Source organism: Heloderma suspectum, chromosome 1 (assembly GCF_057233095.1).
Source record: "Heloderma suspectum isolate Gila_16-S chromosome 1, 16-S_ref, whole genome shotgun sequence".
Lineage (NCBI taxonomy): Eukaryota > Metazoa > Chordata > Lepidosauria > Squamata > Helodermatidae > Heloderma > Heloderma suspectum.
Genome location: NC_139458.1, coordinates 407773771 through 407792227, shown reverse-complemented (window position 1 = coordinate 407792227; position 18457 = coordinate 407773771). Strand labels below are relative to the sequence as shown.

General features: G+C 44.0%; 1 protein-coding gene and 1 non-coding gene across 4 annotated transcripts in view; one reads left to right on the top strand and one right to left on the bottom strand.

The window, feature by feature from the left end:
• Positions 1–794: 794 nt before the first annotated feature.
• Positions 795–888, bottom strand: TRNAI-UAU (transfer RNA isoleucine (anticodon UAU)). Its single transcript has 2 exons — positions 851–888; positions 795–830 (listed from the first exon to the last, which is right to left on the bottom strand). It is a non-coding gene; the product is annotated as a tRNA-Ile (tRNA).
• Positions 889–7815: 6927 nt separating this feature from the next.
• The window catches only part of HAAO (3-hydroxyanthranilate 3,4-dioxygenase), a 35457-nt gene continuing 24815 nt past the window's right edge, over positions 7816–18457 (top strand). Inside the window, exons 1-5 of one of the 3 annotated variants that reach the window (XM_084828923.1) lie at positions 7816–7975; positions 9818–9896; positions 15208–15291; positions 15417–15613; positions 18070–18176. In XM_084828923.1, coding sequence (XP_084685049.1) covers positions 15467–15613; positions 18070–18176 — 254 coding nt within the window. In that variant the 5' untranslated portion in view covers positions 7816–7975; positions 9818–9896; positions 15208–15291; positions 15417–15466. The remainder of the gene's footprint in view (positions 7976–9817; positions 9897–15207; positions 15292–15416; positions 15614–18069; positions 18177–18457) is intronic. The other 2 variants (XM_084828924.1, XM_084828922.1) reach the window with 2 other exon arrangements.

Sequence of the window (18457 nt, the reverse complement as noted above, 5' to 3'; positions counted from 1 at the left end):
TGTGTTTATGTTGTTTTCTCTTTATAAAAAATAAAATTATTATATCAAAAAAACAATCCCTATAACAACATACACGATGAGGACTACAAAGCCAAACACTAAATCCTTTTAAAGTCTAAGACTTTAGTTGGGGTGATTTCAGCCGTCATCGGATTTCCTCACTGATTTTACTAGAAGTTTTTAAAGTTCAACTTTGGCTCAAAAACAATGAAGCATATATTGGAAGCAAAATGTATACATCTCTCCTATTCCAAATCTGGGGCTATTGTTTTATTTATGTACCACTTTTCTGACAAACCACATATTAATTAGTAGGGAATAAATTAGTGAGACGCCACAATAGTGACAAAATATCTTAATAGCTCACTAAATATATGAAGACACAAAACAAATCTGCCGAACAATGCAATCCATGTACGTCTCCTCAGAAGTCAAGTCCCATTGAGTCCACGCTAAGCGGGTACAGGATTGCAGCCTAATTCTCATGTTCACGATATTACTAAAAGCGCTTCAAGAACTTGCAACATGATAAAGGCTTTTAAAGTTACTGCATTTGCATCTTTGTATTGTGTATTTGCATCCTGAGTCGAGTCATAAAGGTTGGCTGGTTGCATTCACGCGGGGAAAGCGCGCCCCGCCCTCTTCTCCCCCGCCCCGCCCCGCATCACCGTACGCGTGTTAACGGCGGGCTAATTCTTCCGTGCAGAACCTGTGTCTCCGCAGCAACAGCGGCAAGCGGCTGCTGGTAAATACACGCCCGAGTATCCCAAAAGTGAGCGGTCCCAAAAGACATGTGCTCCAGGTGAGGCTCGAACTCACAACCTCGGCATCGCTCTGCTGTGTACTGCTGTATAAGTACCGCGCGCTAACCGATTGCGCCACTGGAGCCCTGACACCAAGTTCTCCTGAACGCTTTATCAAGGGCTTACCCTGCGCAGACGCCATCCCAGCGTTTTCCTTCTTTCTCCCAATCTCTCTTTGCCCAGAACTTCGGGTTTAGGGAGCGTGAAAAAGAAGGCGCTGGAGGGGAAGAAGAAGGCAGAGTCAAGCCAACGCTCCTTTCGATGTTATGCCGGGCCACTTCCTCCTCTCGTCCCTCCCTCCCTCCCTCCTCTCCCTTCTGCATTCTGCCAGCTCGGCTGCTGTCGCTAGGCCTCGGCGGACCGGCGGGCTTCGGTCCCTGTCGTGATGCGACGAGGCACCATGGTCGGGGTGGGGTAGACTTCAGCGCTGGGACGGGGACAGGGCCGGTCCGTTTACCCATCTGCCCCTCAGAGGAGAAGAACACGAGACGAGGGCGGGAGGAAAAACGCGGGAAAGGTGGAAGGGACGAGTCTGTGTACGCAAGGGCGAGAGGGAGGCTATGAGGGGAAGCGCGCCAAAGGCCCTCGCCTGAGGGGAAAATGGCATCGTGAGGGAGGCCGGGGAAAGGCCACGGACTCCGGGGCCGAGAGGGGCCCAGGCACGCCGCGCGCACAGCACGTCATTGGCGCTCTGGCTGTTCATCGTCGCCTGAGGGCTTATCACGGATTCCAGCGGAGACCTTTTTAGCGTCTCCTTGAGGGGGGTGAGAAGGTGGGGAGCTGCGAAAACGCGTCGTGAGGAGGACGCTTACCGCCCCCCCCCCGCGCCGGGGTCTCGATCCGACCCGGGTCTTCCCGCGCTTGAAGGAGAGCGGGGGAAACCGCCGCGCCCAGCTCCCTACGCGCGATTAAGAGGAAGGTTTGTTTGGCCCTAAACGGTAATGGCGAACACGTGTTTGGAAAAGGGCGCGTAAGGGTGCTGCTTTCCGTTGGAAGGGAAAGGCGATAAACAGGGACTAGCAACTCCTGCGTATCCCTTCAGCAGTGGCTGGGAAAGGACAGGGGGGAGAGAGGCACGCCCAGCCGGGAAGCCCCCCAGGTCTCCCCCGCACCCAGCAGCAAGCAGCTCTGCCGCTTTTTAAACATGTAATCAAAACATTTCTTGGCCGCTTTTCAGGGCAGAAGCCCTCCCAAGGGAGCTTACGGAATATTGATTTATTTGTGATATTTCTGTACCGCTTAATACAATGAAATCCCTAAGTGGGTCACATAGAAATCTTAAAATCACATTTAAAGTGCGACATTACTGCAGAGGAATGCAAGGAGCAGTAAGATGGAGCACCATGATGCACTGAATTACAAGCCAGGGAGAGCCTGGTATGGGTGGAGAGGGAAGAATGCAAGCAAGAGAAAGCAGTGGCGGCTCCTACCTCCGCTCTCTTGCTCACCACCTCTGGGCACCAAAACAGGGAGGACTGGGCCCATGAACCTATCTGTACACTACACTCAACATCTAAGGCCCTCCTCTGGCTGCCCACTCCAAGGGAAGCTCGGAAGATGGCGACAAGGGAGAGGGCCTTCTCAGTGGTGGCCCCCAAATTATGGAATGATCTCCCCGACAAGGCCCGCCCGGCGCCAACGGTATCTTTTCGGCACCAGGTTAAGACCATTCTCCCAGGCTTTTGGCGGCATATGATAAGTTTTAATAGATCCTGGAATGGCATATGGTTATGGTTGTCTGCTTTGAGATTGCTTGTTGAAGTTGGTTTAGATATATGTTCTTGTATATTGTTCTGTTCATGTGTTTTTTATGGAGTTGGCTTTTAAAATCTGTATATTGTATTTTTAAATGTTTTAATCTGTAAACCACCCAGAGAGCTTTAGCTATTGGGCGGTATAGAAATGTAATAAATAAATAAAAACAAATTTTATTTGCAGCAGCAGTTTAAGAAGGGGAGATAGTCTCATCCCCAAATTTTATGGGGCGGGGAGCATCCTCTTCAATGCTTTTCAAGGCATCTCCATTATTCTTGCTCCTTTTCTGCCTTTTTCTTTCTCATTTTCCCAATCTTCTTCCTCTTGTTATTTTCCTTTCCTTCCTTTCTCTTTCTCTATCCATTTATATTCTTTCTGCGCTCTTCTCTTTTGTTAACAAAAAGTCTGGGGATGCAGGGCATATGTGGGCTGCTTGTGTAGTAGGAGAAAAAAGCTTAGAATTAACCCTGATAAAATCTAGTATAGATCCCTTTGGGAAACATAAACCATATGCCTTATATTTATACAAACTAACTTGCTGTTATCAGGTCCCCTCAACATACACACACACACACACACACACACACTCTTTTTCTCACTTTCTTTTCTGCTTCCATAGACCTTCCTCCACTCCAACAAGATGTGGACTGAAACTTGTATGGACACACAGTTCAACTTTTGCGTGTGCAAAAGACACAGGGTCTTTGGAATTCCTTTGCCTATGGCTAGTGCTCCAGAAATATGAATCTATATGAAATTATGAATAGATGGCAGCTCTGGTGGGATGGGAGCAAGGAGGCAGCCAAGAAAGGATCTTGGGGAGCATGGAAAGGTGGTGGCCTGGGAAATAAAGGATCCTGTTTGGCAGTTTAGTAGGTTCTGTTGCTCTGGCCTACAAAAGCTATTACTAAAATAGTCCCCCCCCCTCTTTTTTACTGCAGTCTGCAGCACAGTCTAACATGGTTGCTTTTCTAGGAATCTACAGCCCTCCTGTAGGGACACTAGCTGAAGGCCAAGAGTGAAAAGTAGCTGAGGATGGCATGGGTGGAAGGGCTCTGAAAAGAGACTGTGGTGCATATTCCAGAAGGGTAGCCATGTGATACCATAAACTTTAACCTTAATCTGTAAGGTTTAAAGATTACACAGATTTATTTTGGCACAAAAAATGTGGATTAGAGTCCACTTTATCAGATGTATGGGTATAGAGAAAAAACTAAAACACTGAGGCCCAGGCCATAAAATGCGATATGTACTGTCTACACTGTGCATGGCAGTGAGAAGCAGAACTGCAATAAGATTTGCATAAGATTTGCTGTGCCCAGGAGACCTGTGTGCCTGCTCATTCTGCTGTTCAGGTGTTAACTGTTGATAATGGACAACCTCAAGGCCCCTGCCTCTCCCTTCTTACAGTTCTTTATCTTTAAACCAGACTCATATTGAACAGCCCTTCAAACAGAGGAGGAAGCCATCTTCAAATTGAGGATTGTCCTCTGTGAAGTGGGACATATGGAGAGGGGGAGAAGTTAGCTGTGGAATTACCTAGGGAAGGGCATGGAGGGAAACTAAGCGTGTAGGGACAAGAGATAGCTGGGACATTCCTCTTGCAGTTTGGGAAGTGATTTGGAGCTGGGTGGAAGAGATATCTGGTAAGGTACTAGAAACTGGGATACAGAGGAACTAAGTGGGTGGTATAGGGAACTGAAGAGAGATGGGGCCTGTGCTCTGGAATTAAGGGGAGAGGATTTCAGATACAAATACATTAGCCAGTGGTTGAGGGAAGCAGGAAGTAAGGTTGGAAAATGTGGGTTTTAATGGAAGGAAATAGCCAGGGAAACTGGGAAAGAGGGGTGGATGAGGTAGAGCAGAGGACGATCACAGACAGACAGGGTGGAAGATAGAATGAGGAAAGTTGTGGCGATGAGATGGATTAGTTCCATCTCAATGTTCCGTCCATCGTCACAGAAAAAATAGTCTCCTCAGATGGGAGAGGCTGTGCTCATGTGCAGTATGTGTTCATGTGAAGCCCTGATGTTTGGTTGTGGGAGGTGAATCCCTCCTTCCTAGAATATTGTGGAACAAATTTATGGATGGCAGAAGGGATTCACTTTCAACTTCAACTTTCAGCTGATTTGGGCTACCAGCCATATTATATAAAGCTTCTAACATGAATTAATAATTTGGTTTGTACTCTAAATATTAGGCAAAAATATAACTTAGAAATATTGACAAAGAAAAAATGGATGTTTCTTTTTTTTAAACCCACCAGGTTTGTAGTCATTAGGGAATTTTGCTGTATAGTCACAGAAAATAAAGCAAAACTTAAGTATTTCACTTGTTATTGTTATTAGTGGGTGCAGGGGATATGGAGCAAGATGGCTTACACTAACTAGCAGCAGCTCTTCGGGTTTTCAGATAGGGGTCTTTCTCAGGCCTACTTGGAAAAGCCAAGGACTGAGCCTTGGGCATTCTGCATGAAAACCATGTGCTTTGCCACAGGGCTACAGCCCTTCCCCCAAAAGGTGAGTAGTAGGGTCTTATTCTTACCATATCCCACGGTGGGGTTTGAACTCACAGGTCCAATTTTGAAGCCCTGTGCAGTGCGCTACAACTAAAGTATCTAAAGCAGGTTTGGGCAGCTCTTGGAGGCCTTCTCTGTACCACCCTTCAAATGCCTCCCCCCCATCCCCCTGCTCCACTGCTGTCGCCACCAGCTCTTCTTGCATACCCTATTTCCCAGTAGAACTGGACTCCTGCCAGGCCACCAAGCAGCTGTATGGCAGGAGCCCTATTCTGCTGGGAAATGGGTGTGAAAGGAGAGCCATCCCCATATGCCCTGTTTTCCCCCAGTAGTCCCACTTTCACTCCCCCATCCAGCGATTTTGAACACTTGAGGTAGGGGTGAAGTTAAAGCTTCCATCCCCACCTCAGCAATCCTGTGTGTGTGTATGTGTGTGTGTGTGTGTGTGTGTGGTTGTCGTGGCCCCACTCAGCTCACCAGCCCTGCCCAGTTATGCACCCCCTGATGGGTTCTACAGGGCCAATGTGCCCCCCCAACCCCAAAAGATTGTCCACCCATGATCTAAAGTAAACTAATTAATCAATGTCATGTTGACATAGATCTACTTCGTAATATTTTTATGCCAGAATATATCATTTTCATAATTCTTTTGGCTGTTAAAGGAATTAGGTTGATTGTCAAGATGACATACTGATATGTCTTCTCTTTCCTTTCTTCTAATAAAATGCTTTAGCTTAGCCTCATTAGCACACTCAGGACCAAATTATAAGTTACATGGCAAATAGTCTCCTGGCATAAAAAAGAAAATTAGTTATGGCAGGGAGAAGAATGGCAAAGGGAGGGCTTCTGGTTCTTCTCAAAATCTGTTCATTTTTCTGCTCAAAATCAAACTCTGCCTCCACCAGCTGCTTTTCCATGTGCAGGAGGAAATATATGGATGCCCTATGTTTTCCTCCACAGGTATAAAAGCAGCTGGGCATGGAATTGTAAGTGGAAAAACTGCTAGAGGGAAATGGATTAAGTTCTCCCTCACCTCCAGCTGAGGTGCTTTAAAAGGTTGGGAGACCATTATATGTGTCTGCCATGCAATGCCTAGTTTGGCCCTCAATTTCTGTGTTCAGGTTTTACACTTGCCTTTCCTACTGGCTTAGCATGGAGTTTTAAGTGCTGAGTAAATGCATATGTTGGAAGTGCGAAATAATTAATTTCTGCACTGCTTCTCATGCACATTTTTCTTGCTTTGTGGATGCTTTTACTACATTGGTTCTTGCCCTATCAACTTCTTATCAGTGGGTCTGCTTCTGATTGCTGTACAGATTCTAAAGTGAGCCTGCTACCTACACTTCTCCCCACACTGATATACCTCCTTAGTTCCCCTGCCTACCTTTCCATAGAGTAGCTGGTGCAACTTTTCCATGAGTCATAGTTGGCATTTCTTCCACTGGCACTTTCTGCAACCCATGTCCATGGATCCAACTAACAAAAAAAAGAGGAAATCACATCCTTCGATTTCATGAATTAGCACACACTGTTGGGTCTACTGCCATTTGTATGCATGGAGCTAGATGGGGGAAAGAGCAACTGAGGGAGGCAAGTAGGAGTAAGAGAGAGAGGCAAAGGTAGGAAAGGAAGTATTTTCCTTCTTGCATCTCTCCATTGTAATTATTGTGGGGATTCACTTGTCCATGATAAACTAGTGTACCTATTTGCAGGATTAGCAAGGACAGCCTTGGGGCCTTAGCAAGAGGCTCAATGTCAGTACTCAAGATTGTTGGGCACCTGCCAAGATCCAGTGGCAGACTGAGGGCCCACCACTGGCTGATGCACCAGAAAATACTGCAGTCTTCCACTGTCTTCCTTTAGAACTGTGTGCCAGTTCAGATAAGTAAATGAGGCTTCAAGGTATTCTGAATGTCAGCAGAGTCTGCAGCTGTGCATGTTGAGTGGGCTCAGTTGTTGCAGCAACCCAAGTAGCAGACAATGAGTAGGGAGCGTAGCACAAAAGTGGTGGCATTTTTAAAATGTATGAGGCAGCATTTTATCTTGTCTTCTCAGGCTCCCAACCCTGCTTACTCTGGTAAGAAGCCTAGCTAGTTGATCACAGCATGCAGATCTCAGGTTGTGATAATAGCGCCGGAGGAGAGAAATACGAAACGTAGGCAGGTCAGCAATGTCTCGGCACCTGTCAGCATTGCATTTCTACTCACAGACCACAAAACTTAGGTGGATACAGCCAGAGCAGAGAGTATGAGGTGAGAGGTAGGCTGGAAGGCTCCAAGGGCATTTGTCAGTTGACCGGTATATAAATCTATATGCTCTTTACCTGCTAAGATAATGTACACATTAGCTGAAAACAGCAAAAGTCCTGGTGCACTTTGAAGACTAAGAACTATATTATGACATGAGCTGCTCATTGTATCATACATAAAGGGCCAAGGGGGTAATACTAAATGAGTGGCCAGGGGACCCACACAAAAATGATATATTGGAGCAGGCACATCACTTTACCACCACTGTGCAAGCATCTGTGATAAAAAGGCCTCAGATGTGCTTTTTCACTAACAAGTTGATCATTATCTAAGTTACTGAGATACCCTTAACTGAGCAAAGTAACCTTTGGAAGATCAAACACAGCAAGGTTATTTTGCATTCTGCCAAGAGGAACGCATAGTTATAAGCCAATCATTATATGGAGGGAGGAACTTGCAACGATGTATACTGGTTGACTAGTATTGTGCCAGACCCAGTAAGTTTGCACAAAATATTAAGCTGTGCAAACACATATTTCCTTCCTCTGGATCACTTTGCTATCAAGAGTGGAGAAGATGCTTGTGAATATAAAGAAATGGGTAGAAGAAAATCGAGCTGCTTTTTTGCCTCCGGTATGCAATAAGCTTATGTAAGTAAATGAATGGTAATCTTTTCACATTCCTTATACAGAAGTAAATAGTATTCGTCTTTATAAAAGTTTAAAAAAATATTGTGACGCTTTATGCAACTGAGAGTGAAATATATCTCTCTTAAATATCCTTGATGTCTAGCCCTCGACAACTTTTATAAGACTGATACGAAGAAGATTAAAAGCTGTTTTGTAGACAGAAAGGGGCAATCATCAACATTAAGCACATGGCAATTCTTGATCCTAATAAGAAATCTTTTGCAGTCATTTTGCAGTTTGACTTTTCCAGTCACCAAGAAGTGGGAATAAAGTATAATAAAATAAAAATATAATAAAGTAGAAGAACAAGGATGTCAGTAGTTTATGGCAGTCTTAGGAGAACTGCAAGCTATGAGGCAAAACTGAATCTACAAGTTAAGGACGTGTGCATCTCACAGCTTTCTACTCCCTTCCCCTTAAGTTAGGATATGTGTTACTACTGTTGGCCAACCATTCCTTTGTTAGGAAGATTGCCTGGAATAGCCCAGAATGGTTGCTTAATATCTCAGCAATGAAGAAGGTGGTGACACTGAACTGAAAAGAAGGGAGAGGTGTGAGTATATCTATAGCAGCTGGCATTTTGAAAGTCACACAGAGAAAAAGTGAGCTATGAGGTGGCTGAAGGCAAAGTAACTTGGGCTCCAGCCCTTCTCTAGCTGTGTTTGAATGTTAATGCTAAAACCTGGTTTAGCATCATGAGAATGAATATAGCTTCACCCTGTTCAAGTGCTCCCCTCACCTCTTTCTTCATCTGTCATGGCTGCAAGAAGATCAGAATGGAAGCTTCTTCTTCCAATTTAGATTAACTGCAGTTTGGTGTGTCATTTAACCCCTAAACTGTGGTTAATCTTAACAGTGGTTAGTGAAAATAAGCTAACTTCATAAACTATGAAGATAGTTAAGATTAACTGCAGTTTACCTGGGCTTGGTCAATACAGAAAGCTGTGGTTAATCAAAAACAGAATTGAAAGCTTCCAAACCCCTCCTGAAGTTGTGCTGGAAGAGGGGGAGTCTGTGTGAACCCACAAGGAGGTCAGGGTCATTTAAATAACACTAAATTATGGTTTAGAGTTACGTCCCAAAAAAGCCTTATTTGGGATCTGATATAGAACAGGAACTGCTACCTTGCTTCTAGCAGCAGAATGGACACTGCTGGCAGATTGAATAGTCTCTCCCTCCTGCAGCCTCCCAAATCTGCTCTGAAGGGTTGGTCGCACGGGGGCAAGGGGCTTCAGGAGAGAGGAAAGGAAGGGAAAATTCTGTTGGATGTTGCCCAGAAAGATCATCATATTCAGTGATCTCTCACACAAAGGAAGCCAAACTTAGTAGTCCTACCCTGGGGACTTTTCTCTGCTTGAGGAAGCTGGAAGCACACAACAGTATTATATCTCATGTACATCTCAGGTCAACACCATGAAAAGAAGATCAAATAGTAATCAAGAGAGTTGTTTTAAAAATCCTGGCTTGGGGCCTTGCAAGTGTTTGTTTGTTTTCAATATATAAACTAGTTCTGCTCCAAGAGAATCAGTTGGGGGGGGGGGCGGGGAGTGTTGCCACTGATTTGATTGCACCCTTCGCAAAAACGTCTTTAATTTGCCAAAATTCTGTGGTTTGATTTTTTAAATTGTTTTGTCCTTTTATGCATTAATTTGTCATCATTTCATTTTTCATTAGTCGCTGCTGTTTTATGTTATTTAGTGCTATTTTTTAAAGTTGCACACTACTCTGTGAAAAAAGGGCAGTATAGCAATATTTATAAATGAACCACTTTAAAAATCTGGCTTTTTAAAAATTCTTCTGCAGGCACCGCCATCAACTCAATGTAATGTTTGTTGGGGGGCCAAACCAAAGGAAAGATTATCACATTGAAGAAGGAGAAGAGGTAAAATATGGGAAGGTCACAATTTAATGGTTTGGTTTTATCTTGCAGATGAGAGCATAACTTTCAAGAGTTATGTCCTTCCTTAGACCATTAGAACAACAGTGTTCTTGCACAGATAGTGATTCTTCCTAAGGTTTGCACCATCTGTGATGATTAAGATATAACACCATTGGTGCATATAGCATTCTTCAGAAAAATAGAACCAAAAAAAGAAGGACCCTATCCCAAGGAGCTTAAATCTAAATTGCAGGACTCCAATGCAGCTAAGATAATCATAACTATATTCCAATGGAAGTGATAGAACATGTTAGTCATGACTAATTTAGTCCTATTTCGTTCTGTGGAAACATCTGGGTTGTTCTGGGTGGTTGAGAAGACAACAGAAGGAGGAAAGGCAGAGAGGCAGGGATAACACAGGGGATTAATATTACTTATGTTTTTATCTCCTCTTTCTTCCAAAGAGCTAAAAAAAATTTGCAAAAACAACAAAATCATTGTAAAAAAATAAATATACAAACCTATGAGCTTTAGAAGTGACTGGATAACAACAGTTTTCTGGAAAGTGTCTCAGTAGTATGGTAACAGAAAGTTGGAGTACCTGCCTTATGCATCTCAAAAAGCAGCAGCCCCTGAGGGAAGAGAGGTGTGTGCGTGTGTGTGGAGAGGCTGTCCCTGAAGGCAAAGAAAATTCTGGAAGCCTCAGGGCCTCTGTGTTATTCTGAAGACAGGGTGGCATTACTGAGAGGGCAGCCTGATATCTTTGCATTTTCAGCAGACTTGTTAGTCTGCGACGGTTTTCCTGAAGATCCTGCCCATCTCTGCTTGGGACACCAACTTGGTGTTGACTGGAATTTTTGTTCATTTTTTAAAGACAGTTTTCAAAGACCAACCACAAGGCAGCCCAGCCTCAAGCAAAGGAAAGAGACCTTCTCACCAGGGTTGTATGCCCTAAGGTTTTAAAGGTCAAAACCAACACCTTGAATTGGGCCTGGAAAACAACTGGTAACCAGTGCAACTCCTTCAGCACTGGAGTGATGTGATTTCGCCAGCGGCTGTCTTTAATCAGGCTGGCCGCTGTGTTCTGCACCAGTTGCAACTTCTGAACCGTCTTCAAGGGTAATCCCACATACAGCGCATTACAGTAGTCTAGGCGAGAGGAGACCAGGGCATGAACTACTGATGGGAGCAGATGGTTAGGGAGATAAGGGCGCAGCCACCATATCAGATGGAGTTGGTGCAACACCGCCCTGCTCATGGCCAATGCCTGAGCCTCCGTGGCCAGCTGGGAGTCTAAAATGACCCCCAGGCTGCAGACCTGATATATTTATCAGATAACCTCCAATCATATAAAACTCCCCCCACCCCTGTATGAAAGGCCTGATGAGACAGATGATAACGAAGTTGCCAAATTGCCTGTGTTGCTGTAGCATTAATTAATTATTGCACAATCATAATTACACTTGCATGTTATTTAAATAGCTCAGGCGCAGTGAACCATCTGCCAAGTCAGAATTTCTAGCTCAATATGTTATCCTGACTATCAAGAGAGTAAGCTGTTTATAAAAGCCACAAACATTAAAAAGCACCTCAGATTATTAACACACTATTAGCCTGCTGTTTTCCATGTGCCCAGTAGGTGTCACTACCTTTCCTTGTACTTCAATTTTTAAAAGCACAGTAATGAAAGATAAATCATATATTAACATAAATGTAAAATTAAACACATTTATAACAAAGATAGGAAGCTATACAAGGATTTAACAGGTACAGAACAAATGAATTCCTAGGTTGACATGTTCGTGATGAAACTAATGCAATCTTTTCATAAAATCTTCATAGGCGGTAGAAATCAGCCCTGTGTTGGGATCCAATTACATGCAATGCAGATTTATTTATTATATTTCTATATTGCCCAGTAGCCAAAGCTCTCTGGGCAGTCTACAAAGATTGAAAACCATTAAAAATACAATATTGTAACATAATATAAAAACCATTGATATACAAATACACGCACACACAAATAATATTTTATTTTAATGTCTCTGAGGTGTAAATTAAGTTCTATTAAGTTAAAATCAATGGGAATTTTGGCACTGACATTAATGGATTACATTTTCTGAGTCTATGCATTTTAAAACTAGCGAAATGGTACTTGTTCTGTGATTAGCTCCTGTAGGTACTATTGCAACATAAATATAAATAATGTGACTGATTAAACTGACCTGATACCAAACTTTATTTGATTACATGGTTGGTAGTTTTGTGGCTTGAAATCCTGATAGGCAAAATGCATGTATATATAATATATATTATTATAAATAGGTGCTTCTTACCGATTTGTGATAAGAATAAGGGAAAACATTTCCTTTCTTTCATGAAGATCAAACACAAGGGAAGCTTGAACACCACCCAAGCTCTGCTTCCTCACCAGAACTAGATTTGCTCTGCAAATTAACTTAAAGGGCACAGTCCTATGGCTGCTAGTCAGTGGCTAGATGGCCATAGGACAGGTGTCTTCCCTGAGAACCGACCTCCACCCCCTCCCACACTGCCTTGTAGGCAGTATCTGATTACTAAAGTGATTTAGGGGACAATCCTATTGCTGCTAGTCAACGGCTAGATGGCCATAGGATAGGTCAGTTCCCGGGAACCTACCTCAGAGCCTGCACTCTGAGGTTGGGTCCCTGAGAACCGACCTCCACCCCTTCCCGCGCTGCCTCATAGGTAGCGCGGATTGGCCCCACACTTCATACTTATAAGAGGAGAGCAGAGCAGCGGAAATTGAGCATACCGCGGGGCGGGGAGGGCAGACGGTTCATCTGCCCTCCCCACCCCGCGGAATGCTCAATTTCCTCTTCTCTTATGAGACTGTCATAAGACCATCTCCCTCTTATCTGTGTGTCCTTGGATTTCATGCAGGGCAGCTCTCCATCTTTCTACAAGTTGTGATAGGCTAATGGCGGCTGCCATTTATGGCTACAATTGTCATATTTTATGCCATTTGCAGCTGTAAAGCACTTACCTCTACCTAAATTGCACTATGAATGACTGCAATGTAGGTAGGTAGAAGTAAGTGCTGTATGGCTGCAAATGGCATACAATATGCTAATTACGGCCATGATTTTCCCATGGCAGCCGCCTATCGCACCATTTAGAAAGATGGAGAGCCGCCCCGCAAACTCTGGTAGACGCACCAGGGCTCCAGGGAAAGGGATCCAGATTCCCCCACGGTGGACCCCCCTGGACCAGACGTCAAGGGGATTTCCCCATCCCTATTTATAGATTGTCAAATTGAATTCTGTCAATGATTTCTAAATATGCTTCTATACAAATTAGCATAAACCAATGTTATGCAAATCTGTATCTTTTTTGGTCATGCATTCCTCTTTTTTAATTATGCATAATTGGCCACTCTAGTGTGGGATAGGGCTCTGGATTACTGGCAAGACAAATGTCTGCACCCTCATCAAACTACATTCCAAGGATTGGGGCGTGGGGGGGGGGAGCGTGGAGTGAACCATGACAGTTAATTTGACGTAAAGCAGATATCAACAGCAGTAGATAGGATCTACAGAAAGTTTATTTTAGGAAGTACTCCCTTTAGATCACAGAAGACTTCAGGATTTGCCTTTCCCCAGTCCAAGAAGGAGATTGCCTTCCAGCAGTTACACCAGCAAGGGAGCCATTGCAGGATAATGGATAAAGTGTCAGATGTGAATGGGTGACAACAGGAATCTAAGCTCTGAACCAAACTGTGATGTCCTGGGCAAGTCAACTCAATCTAGCCTCCCTCTCAGGATTGTTATGAGGATAATGTGCTTGCTGCATGTGAGCTCCTTGGAAGAAGAGTGGAATGTAAACATGATAAAATAAACAAATACACAAATAAATATGCACCAATCAGTTGGTTTCAGGGGGAAAAGAAAGCAAAACAGCTGTTGCTATGGTATGGAAGAGCCAAGTTGAATAACACTGAGAAATGGAATGGAGCAGTATATGGGGAGCTATTTTACCATTGTTGTTATGTGACTGAAGTACCCATGTCAGTTCTCACATATACTTTAAACTCACTAGTTTGCGTTGCACCATGGGTGGGCAGAAGGTTGTTCTCCAGATTAGGACTTCAACTCCCAGAAGCCCCTGCCAGCATGGCCAGATGGTCCAAAATATCTTGAGATCAGCTTTCTGCCCAGCATTTCCTTAGGCAAGCCACTTTCTCCCTCATCTGCAGTACACCTTTCAGGCCTTTTGTGATACACGAAACCCATGGTGCCAGATGTGTCACATTGCAACTCCCATAATTCACAGCCAGCATAGGCATTGGCCATGCTGGGTAGGAATTATGGGAGTTGCAGTCTCACAGATCGGGAGGGCACCAGGTTGGGATAGGCTGTTTTAAGGAGTGCTGAGATGATGCGTAAAACACTGTGAAGTTTGAAAGCGCCATCGAAATGGTTATACTGCATTTTCTGCCATAAAACAATAGTACCTGAAACAGTGTACCAAAAATTCCAATACCAATACTACAATACTATACAATAGTAGTATACAATAGTACTGCTACTACTAATCATCCTCATCCACTGCTCATTCATCTTCCATCTCCTCTGAAAAGAAGAAATGGCAAATCATTGTCTAGGTGGGAGTCTTTTGGGTAGAATAGTTACATTACTGGCCCTGCCTTCTTCTCCATGCTTCAGTGAAATATGCAGCTGAGTTCACTTCAACCAGCTATGAATAATTGCTCTTGCTAATAATTTGTTTAACAAGGGGAATAAACGAGTATGTGTAGGTCGCACTGAAATACTGAAGGCCTCAGTTAATGTATAGCATACAGACATAAATTATAGAAATGAAGGGTTTAGGACCCCTAATCTCTCTGGCCCTACATGCAAAGAACAGTATGCACAGTATGCAGAACTTAGCTGGTAGTATAGCCCTCCACCTCCCAGTGGGTCCCCTCCATACCGGGTTCCCAGCATTCTGCTCTGGGGAAGCAGGAGTTGAACTATGCATGCGGGGCCCTTGGGAAGAACAAGCTGCTGGATGCTCCCAATGGATGCATATGAGGCCTTTCCTTGCACCTAAGGAAATGTGGCAGAGCATGACAAAAGAAATATTACCTGGGGTACAGAGATTTTATGGGGAACTTCAGGTTCATAGTGCAAATATTACTTCCATAGAATTGGAGTTTGAAACCATCCCAGAATGGATGGTGTGGGAACCGTGGGATGTGTGAACCCAGGCAGGGTGTATGAAGCAAATTGATAAGTATATTTTTAATGACATTCTTTTCCCCATTACGCTATAGTTGTTTTACCAGCTGGAAGGAGATATGTGCCTGAAGATAATAGAAAATGGAAAACATAAGGACATTTATATTAACGAAGGAGAGGTAAACATAGGCTTATAAATTTAAGGAAAATATGTGTGGATGGGAGAAAACAGCTGGAGTCTTATTCATTTATTGCTGAAGAAGCGCACCACTTTTTAACATTGACCTGTGGCTTCCCTCTTCAGCTGTGAGATCTTCTGTGGCAAAAAATGAACAAACAGAGCTGTGCTCGCCCATGCCATCTTTCCCGGCTCATGCATATAACGAGCCTTTCTACATGAGACTTTTATTGTACTTCCTCACTCATGGTAGTTTGTGGGTCCTTTACGTGATGTCATCCTCCTCCTGGACCTCTCCTGTGCTTTGCAACCATTATCACAAGGTTTGTTTGTTTTTTTCTTTCTTTTCCTAACTAGGAGAATCTAGTATTTTCTCTCAATGGCATTATAGAACACTCATGTAATTGTGCAATTCCACTATACCACAGCACCACCTAGTGCCTGTGTAATGGAACATATAGAAAGGCAGAGAAAGAACCCCCTCCCCCCGCCAGAGAAAACACACACTCATGTAAAGGAGCCAATTTTAATCCTGCAAAGAATCCGGAACCAGAAGCCTCGGCAATGGTGCAAGTTAAAAGCCTCCTGTAGAAAAGCCCAACATCTTAGGAGTCTGGCCCCATTTAAACATTATATTTTGCAATTTAGTAGCAATCATACTTTCCATTTTACCAGAGAAAACACACACACACACACACACACACACACTCATGTAAAGGAGCCAATTTTAATCCTGCGAAGAATCCGGAACCAGAAGCCTCGGTAATGGTGCAAGTTAAAAGCCTCCTGTAGAAAAGCCCAACATCTTAGGAGTCTGGCCCTATCTAACGTATTTTGCAATTTAGTAGCAATCATACTTTCCACTTCAATAGCATACTGTGCCAGAGAGAGAGAGCAGCAGCAGCACTACAATCCGTATGATGATTAGTAAATGGCCCTTTAATTTTTTTTTTATTAGTTCCACATTCTGCATGATGGAACCTGATACTATATCCCTGTAAACCTGTGTTGATCACCCTGTTTGGGAAGTGTGCCATGTCAAGTCCAAAGTAAGAGCCAGTCTCTGCAAGTGCCACTGTCTGGCATACCACAGTATATATACTTCGGGATGGTTTTGCCTCTCTTGTGCCGCACTAGAGCAAAGGCAGTAGAGCAGCACAGGTAAGGCAAGAAACAAAAATAGAGGACGTCGCCTCTGTGCCATAGCCAGACTTGCAGACCCGGATGCTCCAGGACTGCTACTAACACCTGCACCAATTCTGGCACCCACACCCCAGGTTTCATTTCACCTGGTTTGTATCTTTGGGTAGGCCTGAATCTGGGCTCCTTCATGCTGAGCTTTTATCCTGCGATTGAGATTGCTCCTTCACGGAAGTTTACAGGCTCTTTACATGATGCCGTGCTCATTCAAGGCGTCTCCTGCACTGAATGCCCTTTGTTCCGTTTTTAAATAGATCGCAGATAATGAGCTATCAAAAGTACCCCGTAGCGTTCCGCTTGAGTTCCCTCCGTGAAAAGAGGGAAAGTGGCAAGAAGAGGAACGAGATCAATGAAAGATAATGGCAGGCTCGGATACAGGGAGAAGGAGAGGGAAGGGGGTGGGCGGAAAGGAAGCATGGGAAAAAGGCGGTTGTCGTGAGCCTGCATTTAAAATGGAAGCAGAAAGCCCCGTTTTAAATGCAGGATTTTAGGCTGGTGTAGAGATATCCAAGTGTCCGTCTGGCAGCAGAATTCATACTGTTGGCGGAGATGATTCTCTCTCCCCTCTGCAGGAGGATATGGGGGAAGGAGAGGGAAGGCATGTCCTGTTGTGCATGCAGAAGTATGCTTGTGTGATATTGGATGTTGCCCACAGTTGATTTGTTACATTTATTTATTTGTTAAACTTACATCCCACCTTTTCCTCTAAGGTGCTTAAGGTGGCGTACATGATCCTCCTCCTCTCCATTTTATTCTCACAGCATTCCCGTGAGGTTAGTCTGAGAATCAGTGACTGCCCCAAAGTCACACAATGAATTTCATGGCCGAGTGGGGACTTGAACCCAGGTCTCCGCAGGGCCAGTCCAGCACTCTTACCACTACGCCACACAGGCTCTTAGTTTATCCATTCTGGATTGCATAAGCCCAAATTGCTTTGTCAACTAGCTGCTGGAAAACGTGGCTTTTTATTTTTGTCTCATTTTCATGCAACTCAGTAGACCTTTTGCCTCACAGTTTCATGGTTCTGACTTGCATCAACACCCAAAAGTTTGTGCAAGTAAAATAAATTAGGGGAAAACTGTATTCCTGCCCTCTGCCCACATAACAAGTGTTTGCAGCAATGGAGAAATGCACACAGATAATTATGGCAGAAATCCTCTTACGCTAGCAGCAAGTTTGCCTTTAATTTGTGTTACCAGAACCTAAACTATACTATCTTATAAAACGCCCTGTAGTTCATAGACAGTATAGTTGTTTTCTTCAGTTTAATTGTGTCTAGCAGCAGCTATGCTTTTTTAACTGGTTGGAGAACATTCATACATCCACATATAAGCTGTCTACTGAATCTGGGAGAGTTTCATTAACAGAGCACACCAAGCTGGGAACAACCGCAAGCCCATCTTCTCTGTTGTTAGCATTAATGTGGGCATAGTTGTCAAGGAACATATGAATGTCTTCTGCAGCTGAGAGAAGGAGAACAAAGGACTATTTGAATGAGAGAGAAGGAGAAAATGAAAGGTGGTGTTATTGTTTTACTTATTGTTTCAGCTTTTTCCCTTATTTTTTTTTTCCTGTGCAGATGTTCCTCTTACCAGCAAGGATACCACATTCTCCTCAAAGATACGCGAATACTGTGGGATTGGTTATTGAGAGGAAAAGATTAAAGACAGAAACTGACGGACTCAGGTGAAATATAATCTGCCTATAAATCTATCAGGATGAGCCACTTTGAGTACCCACATGGTGAAAAGTATGTTGTTGTTTTTGTTCAGTCGTTCAATCGTGTCCGACTCTTCATGACCCCATGGACCATAGCACGCCAGGCCTTCCTGTCCTGCGCTCTCTCCCGGAGCGTGCTCAAGTTCATATTCATTGCATCAGTGATGCTATCTAGCCATCTCATCCTCTGCCGTCCCCTTCTCCTTTTGCCTTCAGTCTTTCCCAGCATCAGGGTCTTTTCCAGAGAG